At 43.4% G+C, this 13950-nt stretch overlaps 2 protein-coding genes across 2 annotated transcripts; one reads left to right on the top strand and one right to left on the bottom strand.

Annotated features, from left to right (window-relative positions):
- Nucleotides 1-2379: 2379 nt before the first annotated feature.
- On the top strand, nucleotides 2380-2802 carry LOC113279010. Its single transcript, XM_026527724.1, has one exon. It carries the CDS (start codon nucleotides 2380-2382, stop codon nucleotides 2800-2802), a length of 423 nt encoding a protein of 140 aa, XP_026383509.1.
- Nucleotides 2803-7081: 4279 nt separating this feature from the next.
- On the bottom strand, nucleotides 7082-9238 carry LOC113279009 (pleckstrin homology domain-containing family D member 1-like). The gene is made up of 4 exons (XM_026527723.1): nucleotides 8765-9238; nucleotides 8342-8561; nucleotides 7751-8224; nucleotides 7082-7434 (listed from the first exon to the last, which is right to left on the bottom strand). The coding sequence occupies exons 1-4, from the start codon at nucleotides 9236-9238 to the stop codon at nucleotides 7082-7084; spliced, it is 1521 nt and encodes a 506-aa protein (XP_026383508.1).
- Nucleotides 9239-13950: the final 4712 nt, after the last annotated feature.

The raw sequence follows: 13950 nt of genomic DNA, 5'->3' as shown, positions 1-13950 counted from the left end.
CGATTTGTAATGCTATCTTCAGTTTGTGACAATTATTGTAACTGTGAGCTCTGTAATGCCGTGACAGCGTTGCGAATTCCCTATGTTATATTTTCTTCTTTGTAAACACCAATTGAGCTCTGAAATATATTTTGAGCGTGTTTTTCACTATGTGGAGCTAAACCTTTCTCTGGGATGACGGAGGAAACCAAAATTCATCATGTGTTAAATTGATTTAGTTCTTTATATGACTATTTGCATTAAATTAAAGTTGGAAAAAAAAATCTTAATTAATTGTCATTTCGTTTGATGGTTTATGCATAGGATTAATTCTTTTGATATGCCATGCTTCAGTTTTACAATTAATATTTTAAGAATCTACCTTAGGCAAAGATATAGAGTCAAAATTCTTATTGAATGAGTTATAATGGTTTAGAATAAATAGGTGAATCGCATGAATTTGAATATTTGGTGGAATCCTAGTCCTAGTACCTCTCGATACATTGTTACTATTTTGTATATAATTGGTAGTTTTATAATTTAAATCTAAAAAATCAATCTCATCAAGTCCGAGTGAACGACAACCTTTACCACTATATAAAAATTCGATCAACAGCCATTGCTGACAAGAAACCGGCCCTTACCCCCGCAAGTGGAATTACAGATAGTGAACACCGAACCTCCCATCCCCCTAATCCAAACGGTTGATGAAGATCATACCATGGCCCTTGGGGGGGATGGACGACTCGGCACCCCAAACCAAGGATCAAATCATTCCCCTTTGTTGATGGCAGAGCTTGAGGAGATAAAGAAGAACCAAAGGGTGTACGCAGAAGCAGTGGCATTGCTGGCCCAAGAAAACCAAGAACTCAGAGATAAGATCACCCAAAGCTTGGGAGAAACTCACCAACACAACGAAGCCTTGCACGAATCCAACTCTAAGGCACCTGAGCCGAATCATGACCGAAGAATGGTAGTGACAAATGCAGCAAATCCCAGACCATTAAACCGAAGACCAACCAGAGGAAACAGATCCAGCGATCCAGATTACGTCCCAGAAGACTCAGACTATTTCGACAGCGAATATCAAAGACCAAGGCAAAATCCAACCAACGATGATCATCATCGTGCCATGGAGGACCTTCGTGCCGAAATGATGGCAGAGATCAAGCAACTAAAGGCTAGGAAAGGAGGGGGAAGACTAGAAGAGGTGATGAGGGAAGCAAACACCACACCACTGACCCCACGACTGGCCAAAGTGATGATCCCCCAGAAATGCCATGTTCCAGCATTCGAATGTTACGACGGATCCAGCGATCCGGCAGCGCATCTTCGTTATTACAATCGTATCTTAGCCCGATGGGAGCAGGACGATGCAGTCCTATGCAGGTATTTTCCTTTAAATCTAAAGGGATCAGCACTATCTTGGTTCGACAACCTACCTCCCAACTCCATCAACTCTTATGGCCAGCTCACTGAGAAATTCTTAGAGACTTACATATACAACAAGGCTGTCAACGCAGGAATGGACAAGATCTTCTCGCTAGCAACCGCTTACAAAGAGACAATCAGGAGTATACCGACAGATGGCATAGGATTTTCCAAGCTATAGGAAATGTATATCCAGTGGTCAACATCAACTGTTACAAGTGGGGACTGGATAGAATGAGCCCGTTATTTGTAGAGATCCACGGAAGTGTCCCCAAGACAGAAGGAGACCTTCGAGTAATCATTGAAAAGCATGTCAGGCTGGAGGAGATCCAACGGGAAAACCCTAGGGCCCAAGCTTAAAGATCTCATCGAACTAATTCTGTAGAACAAACCAGCAGATCAAAGAGAGGCGGTTCGGTTGAACGTCCTAATGATGATAAAAGAGGACGAAGGGATGACCGTCGACGTGACGATCGAAAATTAGAAGATCAAGTCTTCACGAAGCTAAACACAAACTACACGCGCATCCTGAGGGAGATCAAAGGCATAGAAAACCTTGAGTGGCCATGGTCCAAAGGGAAGCATCCCCCTAGGTCCAAAAAATCAAGAGATTACTGCGAATATCACTATTTCAACGGCCAACAGACCGAGAAGTGCAAGAATCTCAAGATAATGATCCAAAAGTTGATTGACGAAGGTGACCTCAAGCAGTACATACAGAAGGCAGATAACGAAGATAGGACCAAGTGAAGCAAGCAAGTTCAATTTCTAGAAGGTAACCGAACACTCAACATCATCTCATGTTCCGAAGCTACAGGACCCTCGCTAACAGAACAGATAGGCAATAGATTGAGGAAACAATTCGAAGACTACTGTGAATTATATAAAATCGATGGGGTAGAAGTCGACGAACACGAGCAATGGATGAACGCGCCTATCACCTTCGACGCAGAAGACATCGATGAAGATATGGAAGATCACAACGACCCTTTGGTCCTTACCTTACCAGTAGCAGGGTGCAATATCAAAAAGATCCTCATTGATGGAGGCAGTTCAGTTAACGTTTTATTCTACGATACATTCAAGCGAATGGAGCTTAACGATGAACAGTTGATGTCTTCGTATTATACCATCTACGGATTCAATGGGGCACCTACAAAGCCGTTGGGAGAGATTGTTTTGCAAGTGGATACAGGACCAATGAAAATAGATACTCGATTCAGTGTAGTAGACGCTTCTTCCCCTTATAACGCCATCATTGGCCGAAGATGGGTGCACAAGCTCAAAGGAGTAGTATCGACCTATCATCAGTATCTTAGATTTCCAACACCCGAAGGGGTAATGGAGATAAAGGGAGATCAGGTCACCACTCGGGAATACCAAGCTATGTAAAACCAGCTCAACAACGAAGAAGATGAGCAACGGAAATCTCGAAGAGCCCGAAACAAAGAGGCCACGAAAGAGAAGGCAATTGATCTTTATCTCGAAGAAATTTCTGGAAGGAGCCTGACGAAGGAGAGTATCGTTCTAAACACTGAGGCAATTACTTCGGCATCTAAGGAAGCTGAACAGCCTACCAAATAGCAATTAAAGAGTGTCCCTCTCCTAGGGGAACCAAAGCCTACGTTCACACCTGTAGAACCCGTGAAAAAGATCAACATAAGGACTGAAGAAAAACCGAAGATGATCAAGATAGGGACTCTAATGGATGAAGAAAGAGAAACTACTCTAATCAAACTACTCATGGAATACGCGGATGTCTTCGCATGGAAGTTAGGGGATATGCCAGGGATTGATCCGAAGATAATTCAGCACGAACTTCGTATAAAGCCAGGCACGCCCCCCTTCAGACAAAAAGTACGAAAGGTAGCACCAGAGTATCACCAAGCAATTGAGAAAGATCTCCGCAAATTGTTAGAGGCAGGATTCATCAAGGAGGTCAAATACCCTACATGGATATCGAACATGGTCATAGTACCAAAGAAGAATAGGGGAGTAAGGATATGTATCGACTTCACCAACCTCAATAAAGCATGTCCGAAGGATAACTACCCGCTCCCAAGCATCGATCAACTGGTTTAAGCTGTCGAAGGATACGAAGAACTCTCATTCATGGATGGATATTCTGGCTACAACCAAGTAGCCCTTGCTGAAGAAGATCAACAACACACGGCATTCTACACCCCGCACGGCCTCTATTGTTACACAAGGATGCCCTTCTGACTTAGAAATGCAGGGGAAACATACCAGAGGATGTTTGATGCTATCTTCAAGCCTTGGATCGGGAACACCCTAGAAGTCTATGTCGATGACATGCTTGTCAAACGTAAGCTGCGCAAAGACCACCATAAAGACTTGAGGGACATTTTCGAAGCAATGAGGAAACACAGCATGAAAGTAAACCCGGAAAAATGTACATTCGGCGTTACATCAGGCAAGTTCCTCGGATATTTAGTAACGAAGAGGGGCATCGAAGTCGATCCAGCCAAGATACAAGCTATCGCGGAGATGCCATCTCCGAAGAACCTGAAAGAAGTTCAAAATCTTAACGGATCCCCAGCAACTTTGGGCAGGTTCATCGCCAGGTCATCGGACAAATGCAAGCATTTCTTCAACATCCTCAAAAAGGGAAGCAAGTTTGAATGAACCACAGAATGCGAAGAATCCTTCCAAAAGATCAAAGAATATCTCGCAACAATTCCAATCCTACAAAAACCCGATCCCGATGAGGTCTTGGCCCTTTACATAGCAGCTACAGAGGACGCGGTCAGCGCAGTGTTGGTAAAAACTAACACGAAGATAGAGCAGCCAATCTACTATGTCAGCAAGACACTCAATGCGGCAGAAAGAAATTATACGAAGATCCAGCAGCTCATCCTGGCGCTAGTATGGGCCACCCAAAAGTTGAGGACTTATTTTTTGACTCACTATATTCGTGTTTCGTGCAAAGCACCGTTGGAAGTTGTTCTCAAGAGCGCTGGGAAATTGGGAAGGATAGCCAAGTGGAACACTCACCTGGACCAGTTCAACATTATCCATGAAATACAACACTCCCAAAAGTCACAAGTCCTGGCATATTTCCTTGCAGATCTACCCCTAGACAACGATGAGGAAGTAAGGGGCATACCAGAAGCAGACGAAGGCAAATACCCAATCGACATCCTTGAACCCTCAAGCGAAAGACGATGGGAGGTCTTCGTAGACGGATCAAGCAATAGAGAAGGAGCAGGCATCGGCATCGTAATCACTACCCCCACCGGAGAGAGGATTGTGCATGCCCTGAGGTTGGAATTCAAGGGGCACGCCAACAATATCGTAGAATACGAAGCTGTAGTACATGCTCTGTGTTTAATAATAGAAATGGAAATAACCGATGTGCGACTGAAAAGTGATTCGCAACTAGTCATACGACAGATAGGGCTAGAGTACAATGTCTACGATGACACCCTCTCCGCATACATTGCTTTGGTCCAAACCTTAGCCTCACAGATACCAAGCATCAAATTCCGACACCTATGCAGAAAAGATCTTAGGCACGCCGACGCCTTGGCATACATATCATCTATGCTAAAAGATGAGAGTGTTAAGGTCATAAAAATATCAAGGGTGTATGAACCTTCGATCACCCCACAGCAGTCCTTTGCTACAAATCGTGAAGACGATATGGGGGAGGACATTGGTGACGATGATGTGGGGGGAGACATTGTTGAAGACTTCATCGAAGACGACATCATGAAAAAGGCAAACGAAGACGAGGACTTCAGCAATGAAGAAGACTGGAGAGACGAGATTCACCGTTATCTTGAAGAAGGAACGTTGCCAATAGAACTGAAGAAGGCCAGGAAAATACAATCAAAGGCAGGGAGATACGATCTTCGTGATGGGATATTGTACAAGAAGTCCTTTCTTGGACCACTGCTACGATGTCTATCTAGAGAGGAGGGGCATCATATTTTGAAGGACATCCATTACGGGGACGCAGGTAACCACATCGGAATGAGATCACTGGTGGACAAAACAAAAAATGCAGGGATACTATTGGCCCCAGATGATCCGAGACGCAGCCAGGATGTCCAGGAGATGCGAAGAATGACAGCGGTTTTCTAAGAAAATTCACGCTCCTGCCGCAAAGTTGAATTCGGTGGATAGTCCCTGGCCATTTTCAAAGTTGGGTGTAGACATCGTTGGCCCCTTTATCGAAGGATCAGGGAAAAGGCGATTCTTGATCGTAGCCACAGACTACTTCAGCAAGTGGGTAGAGGCCAAAGCCTTAGCTAGAATCCGAGACGTGGATGTTTTCACATTCATCTTTCAGAACATCATTTGCAGGTTCGGCATTCCCGCAGAAATTGTCTCGGACAATGGCAAGCAATTACAGGGGAAAAACATAGATATGCTCTTTGAAACTTTCAAAATCAGGAAGAACAAATCAACCCCCATCTACCCCCAGAGTAACGGCCAGGTCGAGGCTACAAACAAGACCCTTGGTCTCATTCTCAAAAACAAATTGGACGAACATAAAGCACGATGGTGCGAACAATTATACAACGTTCTATGGGCATACCGAACAACACGAAGATCTTCCACAGGTGAATCACCTTTCCTACTTACGTACGAAGCCGAAGCAGTCATCCCGACAGAAATAATCATATCAACTATGAAAACCGAAGCCTGGGAGAAGAACCTCACCACAGATATGGTGCTGAAAAGGCTCGATGATCTAGAAGAAAGAAGAGAGACAGCACTTCAAAGAATGGAAAACTACCAACGAAGGTTAGCCAGAGAATACATAAAGAAGGTTAGGCTTAGGAACTTTGTAGAAGGACAGTATGTGCTGAGAACCATACCACAATACCAGCAAGAGAAAAAGTGGGGAAAATTAGCACAATCATGGGGAGGACCGTTTATAATACACGACATTGCCGGGAATGGAACCTACTACGTGCGTAATCTAAAAGGAGAAGTCCTCAGACACCCATGGAATGCTAAATACCTCAAGCCATATTTTCCGTAAGGCAGCGCAGTTCTGCACCTGCGTGAAGAGTACCAGAAGAAGAAGAAGACAGCGTATCCGCTCGACGTGTTTCTATCTCTGGACGAGGCGTAGCAGACCTTAACCTATCAATCAAATGAACAAACTTTTGCAAAAACTATTGGGGAAAGTAGTCATATACAATCTCTCAGGACTCCCATATCATCGTCTATAAGTGTAGGACCATGGGGAAGGCATCCAGCAGAAAGAGATACCCAACCAATTACAAGTCAGTGGTTCAGCGGAATGGGTGCATGTAAATATTCCTATAACGCACCACATATCCGAGGATGCTGCCCCGACCCCCACCGTCTGGGAATCTTCTGGCCAAGGATTAGCCAGCGGGGTGACAGGTCCAGAGACGATCACGAAGGTACATACCTTCGGCATCGTTATCAAACACTTTTTGTCATTTTACTTAGTTCACTTCTTACTACAGTTACCTCTATCTGAAAAGAACAAACTGAACTAACAATGCAGGTAAAATTTAAACTGTACATACTCAAGCAAACGATGATCTATTCCATAAAAGTTGATTACAAGATCGGGAAATGTACACAAGAAACACAAGATATATCAAAAAATGGCCCGAAGCCGAGTAATCAACAAAGATCAACTTTCTGTGACAAACAAGGGACTCTACTTTTCTTTGGATGTTTCAACATGACCTGCGGGATTTTTTTTCTGCGACGAAGGTATGCTTCCACCCGAAGAAGGACCCGAAGAGTGAGTTAATGGCTCAGGCATACGATTACGAGGGCAATTCTTGACGATGCCATGTTCTGTCTGGAGGTCATGCTCAATCCGTGCAAGAGTCTTGTTAATCTCTTCGGTCAGTTGGAAGCGTGCCTTATAACCAATAACGGTGTTCTTCAGCTCAGCTTGCGACAATAGAGATGACAGTCGGTTGACTTCTTTAGCCGCCTCCATAGCCGCTGCATCCCGTGACCCTGATAGACCCTTGTAATACGTAGTCTGGCTCTCCTGCTGTACTAAGGAAGATTGAGCTTTTTCAAGTTTTTCATTTGCAGCGAGAAGTTGTCCCTCGAGCTCTGTAGAAAAAAATGATAACACCAAAGGTTAGAAGGCTGGAACTACAGAACCACACACGACCAAATAAATGTATACCTTCGACATTGGCCGAAGCTATTTCATATTCGTTAACTACAGCGTCCCGGGCTTCGTCAAGGAAATCATACTCATCTGATATCTTCTTATAATCCAATCGAAGGGTCGTGAGAGCAAATTGACACTCATCTAACTCTACCTGCTTCATGGAGTCCAAGTGACGAAGGTGGTTGACTTCACTTTTTATCTCTTCTATCCCTTTACTAATCCTATACATATTCATTTCCAGACTTCTTTCAGACTCGACTAAACGAGCAACATCGGCCCGGGAAGCGGTCAAAGCATTTCTAAGGGCAAAAGCCTCAGCTCTGGCATCATCCCTCTCACGAACAAGTTGTTGTATATAGTCCCGGACTTCAGGATCGTAGGAGGATCGAGCTTGATGCAATTCTTCTTCCAAGCCGGCTACCTTAGCTTCCAAGCGAGAAATTTTCTCATGGGTCTCTCGAAGATTTTCCCGAGTCCACAATAAAGCACCGTTAAATAAGCGGCGGTCAGAGTTATACTTATTCTGCATATCAACCATTTGTTCCCGCCTTTCTCGATGCCGTGCAACCAGTTCGTTATGTTCATCAGCTCGGGCATCCCACTTCTCAGCTTCACCCTTAATCTTCGTCACTAGTTCCCGAAATCGAGGCTTGGGGAGTCCTCTCACTTTGAAGCCATTTTAACTCTCTGACATCACCCGCTGAAGATAGGGCGGGGAGACTCAGACAACGTGCTAAGAAGACGAAAGGGAGATGAAGGGGAAAGTTGAATAAGAATACAAACCTTTAGAGGACGAAGCATCGTTACGGACCTTCTCCAACTCACTACGAGTCATGGCAAGTTCAACACGAAGCTTTTCCTCTTCGGCTCCAAGCTGTTTTTTCCCCTTCAACTGGTTCTTTAGTTCAAGTATCTCTTTATCTCTAGCAGAGATAACAGCCTCGGCGGCGGACAATTCTTCCTCCCTATGACGAATCTTGGCCTCCAAATTGAGGGATTTCGCCTAGAAAAACTGATACAGAGTATGGTTACAGTGTTCGATTCTCATCACCTGTGTTCCAAATAAGTAGATGATGATTATAAGTGATCACGACAAAACAACAGGCAAGTTATGAGGAATTACGATGACTTACCTCAAGCATCCGCTACTGAGGAAAACCATATTGATATCCATCAGCTATGACCATCATATCAGCAACGGCAGACGGCAGACGGGGGATCAACTAGAAGGCTAGCGGAAGTGGCCCTCAAGTCCTTGTCCCACACTTCCGCAACTATCCCTTCAGAAGATCGTTGCATCATCTGGCGAGTAAAAGCATCGGAATTCTTCTCACCAGGGATTATTGGAGCAGGATTGGGCACGAAAATCAGGTTCTTTTTCTTCAGCCAGTCAAGGATGGCATCATCACCATCACTCATTAAGGATTGTGGAAAATAGTCGGAAGTAACCTCAGTGGAAGTCTCAGTAGCAACGACATTCTTCCTAGCATCGGAGTCCTTCTTAGCTTCGGGATTTCTCCCAGCCTCTGTTTCCTTGTTAGAAAAGGCATTTGCATCCTCGCCATCAGAACTCTCTTCCACCTCAACATTTTTCTTTCCAGCGGTCTCACCAAGAACATCCCAATCATCGTTTGGGGAAAGTATAGAAAACTCTGAAGCAAGCCCCAAAGCAGCATCCATGTCAATCGGCTCACCCACGGAATAGATATTGCCAAAGGAGAACTATTGACATGCGACAGGAATAGATAGCGGATGACCAACGTTTTCGTCCATTGGTTCCGTAGAAGAAGTCAATCTGACGCCTCCACCATAGGAAGCTTTTATCTCTACAACTCCACTACCTCCAGGGGCAGGCTCTTTTTCCACATTTTCACCATCACCAGGGGCAATATTCTCCTCAGCAACATCATCATCAATATTCCGGAAATCCTCGTGATTAGGAGGAGAAATATCATTACGTTCCTCGTCATCAGTAAGATCTTCGTCTTCCACGATGAACTCTTCGTTCACGATTCTGTTAACCTCCTCAGGAACCTCTGTTTCATCAGCCGCAACAGTGGAAGATTGAAGAGGCCCAATTTTCTTCTTATTGGTCACCTAGAAATATAACATGGAATTATTACGACGGCTATTTCCTCCTTATTTTGATTAAAAATCCAAACAAAGAAGAAAAGGGGAAAGTACACGGTGTAACAAGAAGCCATACCTTGACAGCAGCATTACTCTTTGAAGGAAGAGTGGTATCAGAACTTTCTTCTTCATCTATATCAGCGGCATCGTAGGCATGGTCAAAATTCATGCCTTCAAAATTCAACTGCCAAGGAAAGAAATTACCATAACGAGCCGGGGCACTCTCACGAGCTTGACAGTCAGCAGTGGAACGCCATCCATGTGGACCGGTCACCCAGTCATAATCCCAAGGACCAACAATCTAGATAACGGTGGAGTGCCACTCATAGTCATGATCACGCTTTATCCGCTCACAAGCAGGAAAAATCTTCCTGTGGGGAGTCCCTTCGGTACCAGGAACATACTTTAGCTTTGAATCACTTACTTCACTCAAGAGCCGAATCTCACCACGAGGAGCAGCAATGGTTCGAAGGCCAACGCTCCATGGTTTACGGTTCCTACCATTAACATAATCCCCGAAGGAATTATTGAAATTCTCATGAGTATACCAGTCTCTCTCAGCAGGATCAGGAGTGTAGAAGGTCATCATCGTTTCTCCTTTGCGCCGAAGATAGCACTCCTTAAGTGCACGAAGATATTTTCCAGTCAGCTGCACCACCGAGCGGCAATGGGTGTGAGGGGTGGAGCCCTCACGATGATCCAAGAAGTCATAGTAGAAAGAATCTCCCGACTTGTATAAAGGCAACATGAGGCCAGCTTCGAAGGCTCCCACCGTAGTTAACAGGTGGAACTCATCGTATTGATAATTCGAAATCATATCATAAGTGATATCATCATTGGGAGCGTAAAACCTAACATCAAAAGCTTCGAGTTCATGTTTCGCCTTGAACGCTTCAAGATCTACGTGCTTGAAAGTAACCTTCTTTTTACCAACTGTGACGCTTCGTATAATTGGGGCAGTGTCCGAATTGTCAGCAGGATCCGACAAAGGTCTATTAGGGAGACTCATATCTGAAGATTTCCTTTTGGTAGGATGATTTTTTGATAGATCAGCCTTCGGTGCGGGACCCTTATTAGATTTTCCTCTCACAGGAATGGTAGAAGGTGGAGTTGTAGGTTTCTGTAGGGGCATCGTAGGTGGAGCAATAGAACGAAGAGGCTGGGCGTTCAGCGGATCAGTACGATGAGGCGAAGGGGTCTGTGTATTTGCTGGCACAGCACGTTGAGAAGCAGCAGGGCGATTAACGGCATATCTAGAACCCTAAGGACCCTTCGTCTGATCCCCCTTCTTGACAGATGAAGCTCTTGGACCAGCAGTATATGAGGTCCTCTGAGCACGAGGGTCTAACTGTGAAGGCCTAGACGAAGCACCCTTCGGCAGAGATATAGCAGGACTTCTATGTGGGGGGGACCTATAAGGGCTCGGTGGCGGTGTTTGATAGGGATCCCGCTGACGATCAGCCATATCTACGAAGAAGCATAAAAAAAAGATAAAGATACAAGCAGAGAAGCAGAGAAGCAAATGAAGATCATAAAACGTGAAATTTGTCAAAACTTCTACCATCAAAAATATCAACTGAAAACCCTAAATTCATCAAAAACGAAAAACCCTAACTTAATCGGGAACATCGTGGACAAGCTTAAATCTTCGAGTACGAATCCGTAAGTTTTGTGATAAAGAACAGGGGCAAGTATATATACTTTGTATATTTGTTCTTCATCATAAAACTAAGAACATAGTAGCAGAAGATGAACAAACAATCAAGATCGAAGAAAAAATAATCTCATACCTGTATCAAAAGCCTTATGAGCTGAAGCGTGCGATGGGAAGACAATGAACAACAGCAACCGTCAAACTTCGAAGAATCCTAGGAAGATCTTACTCACAATATCACCAGCAGGAGTTAATGGCTAGAAAACAAGAAGAGAAGAATGAGAAGGTTCGGAGGAGAAAGAATTATGAACTGACAAGAGAATGAAGGAATGAAATTTATTTCAAATTTTTGCATTCTCTCTCCTATTTATAACATTAAAGGAGATAGAAAAAGTCCCTTAATTCAAGAAGAAGTTATTACCAGGAGTGGGAAACGTGCCCATAATCCAAGGAGATGTTATTACCAGGAGTGGTAAACGTGCCCTAAAATCTAAGGGAAGTTATTATAGAGAGATGAAGAATATGTGAGAACGATTTTCCTCTAACTTCAACTGACGCCTTAGTCAGAAGAAAAGGGGAAAATTGTATGCACATAATTCATCACTCGCCACGTGTCTGGAGAGACATACGTGGAGGACACACAGCCTGGAGCATCGAGATGTGATGCCACGCGTGGATACCCAAGAAACACGTTTCATCAGTATAAAATCATCATCTGATGGATCTGAGGGCTGAGAATCGAGGAGCATTGAAGGAAAGGGTTACTGCGAAGCACTGAAGAACACCCAAGGGTTCACTTTATTCCATCTCGAGAGGGATCCAAGATCAACGGCAAGGGTTGGTCCAACTGACGCGGATGTGACAGGGGTAGCAGGCAATTAGCTGGCGCGTGCAGACGACCCAACCTCCCGCATTAAACACCCTAGATTAGCATACTTGTCAACCAACATGTGGAGGATGAAGAGGCGACTCATCGTCACCAAGTATAAACCGCTAGGGGCATCGATTCAGAATGAGGATACCAGCGGGATCTGCACAAAGAACAAGAACATAAGATTCCAACAGCCTCTGACGGTGGACCCCATGTACCACTACTATAAATACCCCTCTCCACCAAGAGAGAAGGGGTCGACCAATTGCGAGAAAAACTAGAGAAGAGTTTAGGAAAGAGAAATAGGAAGAGTAAGTATGGTTTGTATTCCCCATGGCATCGTTATTCACTTAAAAGTCATTCGACTATCTTTGTAATCTCTCCATATATAGTGAAACCCTCAACCCCGTGGATGTAGGCCTTAATGCTAAACCACGTAAATCATTGTATCATTTACATTTCAGCACTTACTTTCTATTATCATTATTATGTCTTGTGATATATGCTTCGAAACTGTGTAGAATAATTGAATCGATCCCTCACGAATAGACAAGGACGAGTCCGAAGACTCTGAGTCGATGAGTCAACGTGATCCATGTCGTTTTATATTTACATTATTCTACGTATTGTTTTATCGGCTCAAGCGAATATTGTTTGTGAACACGTGGATGCCTTCGTATTTTATGTGTTCACAAATCTTACCGTTCAAGAGAGGATTGCATCTACGAATCCTCAAGATTGTGTTCATTGGTGTTTGCCTGGTGTACCAGACACTTGGAATGAATTGTTGTATATTGCTCTCATGAGGGCGGGTAAAGGATCTTTTGCCCGGTGAGAGTGAAGTTGCTCATGTAATTCGTAACTTACAGCAGATGCAGTTACTAAGTAGATAGTAGTACAGTAAGGCTATAGGAATTCTTCATATGCATAACCAAAACCAATTCTTCCTTCCAATTACCAGGTAGGGTGATATTCATTTGTAATGACGTATGACCTTTTCTTTTTTATTGATCATTTGACCTATTTGTTAAAGTAGGAAATACCATATAGTCCTAGGAATAATATATTAGAGAGAGTCTAGTCCTGCTGACCTAGTCAATTGTCCGTTTGGTCCTATTTGGTAATATAAATTATAGTTTGGTCCTAAAAGTTATTGTTTGGTCCTAGGCTGATGTCATGGATGATGTAAATGTCATCCTGTATTGGCAAAAATACCTTTTTGGATAAGGACCATATATATAGTCAAAAAGTAAGAGAGAAGAAATCATTCTCAGATTTACTTTCTCTCACCTCCATATTTTCAGATCTACAATCTCTCTCTCTCTTTTTTCTTTTTTTCTTCCTGCTGCTGCAGCAATGTTGTGTTGATGAAGATGAAGATAAACTCGTGATGATTTAAAAAAAATGTTTTCTTTGATCCGTAGACGATGATGTTGCTACTGTTGATATGTTTTCTTTTCTCTCTTTTTTTCTCTTTTGTTTTCTTGATTTTTTTTTGCGAATCTAGATCTGTTGATGTTGCTATTGTTGAATACGTTGTTGCTGCTCATGTTGGTGATGATGAATACATATGTTTTCTTGAAGAAGACGACGACGACGACGAAGATAATGATTTTTGAATGAACTGTTGTTGTTGATGATGATAGAGTTCATTGTTGTTGTTGTCGATCTTGATATTTGAATTATTTTTGTATCTGTTGATGGTGATGATGATGAAGAAGATGAAGATTTGTTGTT

Source organism: Papaver somniferum, chromosome 5 (genome assembly GCF_003573695.1).
Source record: "Papaver somniferum cultivar HN1 chromosome 5, ASM357369v1, whole genome shotgun sequence".
NCBI classification, from domain to species: Eukaryota; Viridiplantae; Streptophyta; class Magnoliopsida; order Ranunculales; family Papaveraceae; genus Papaver; species Papaver somniferum.
The sequence above is the reverse complement of the archived record's forward strand: the minus strand, read 5'-3'. Positions and strand labels throughout refer to the sequence as shown.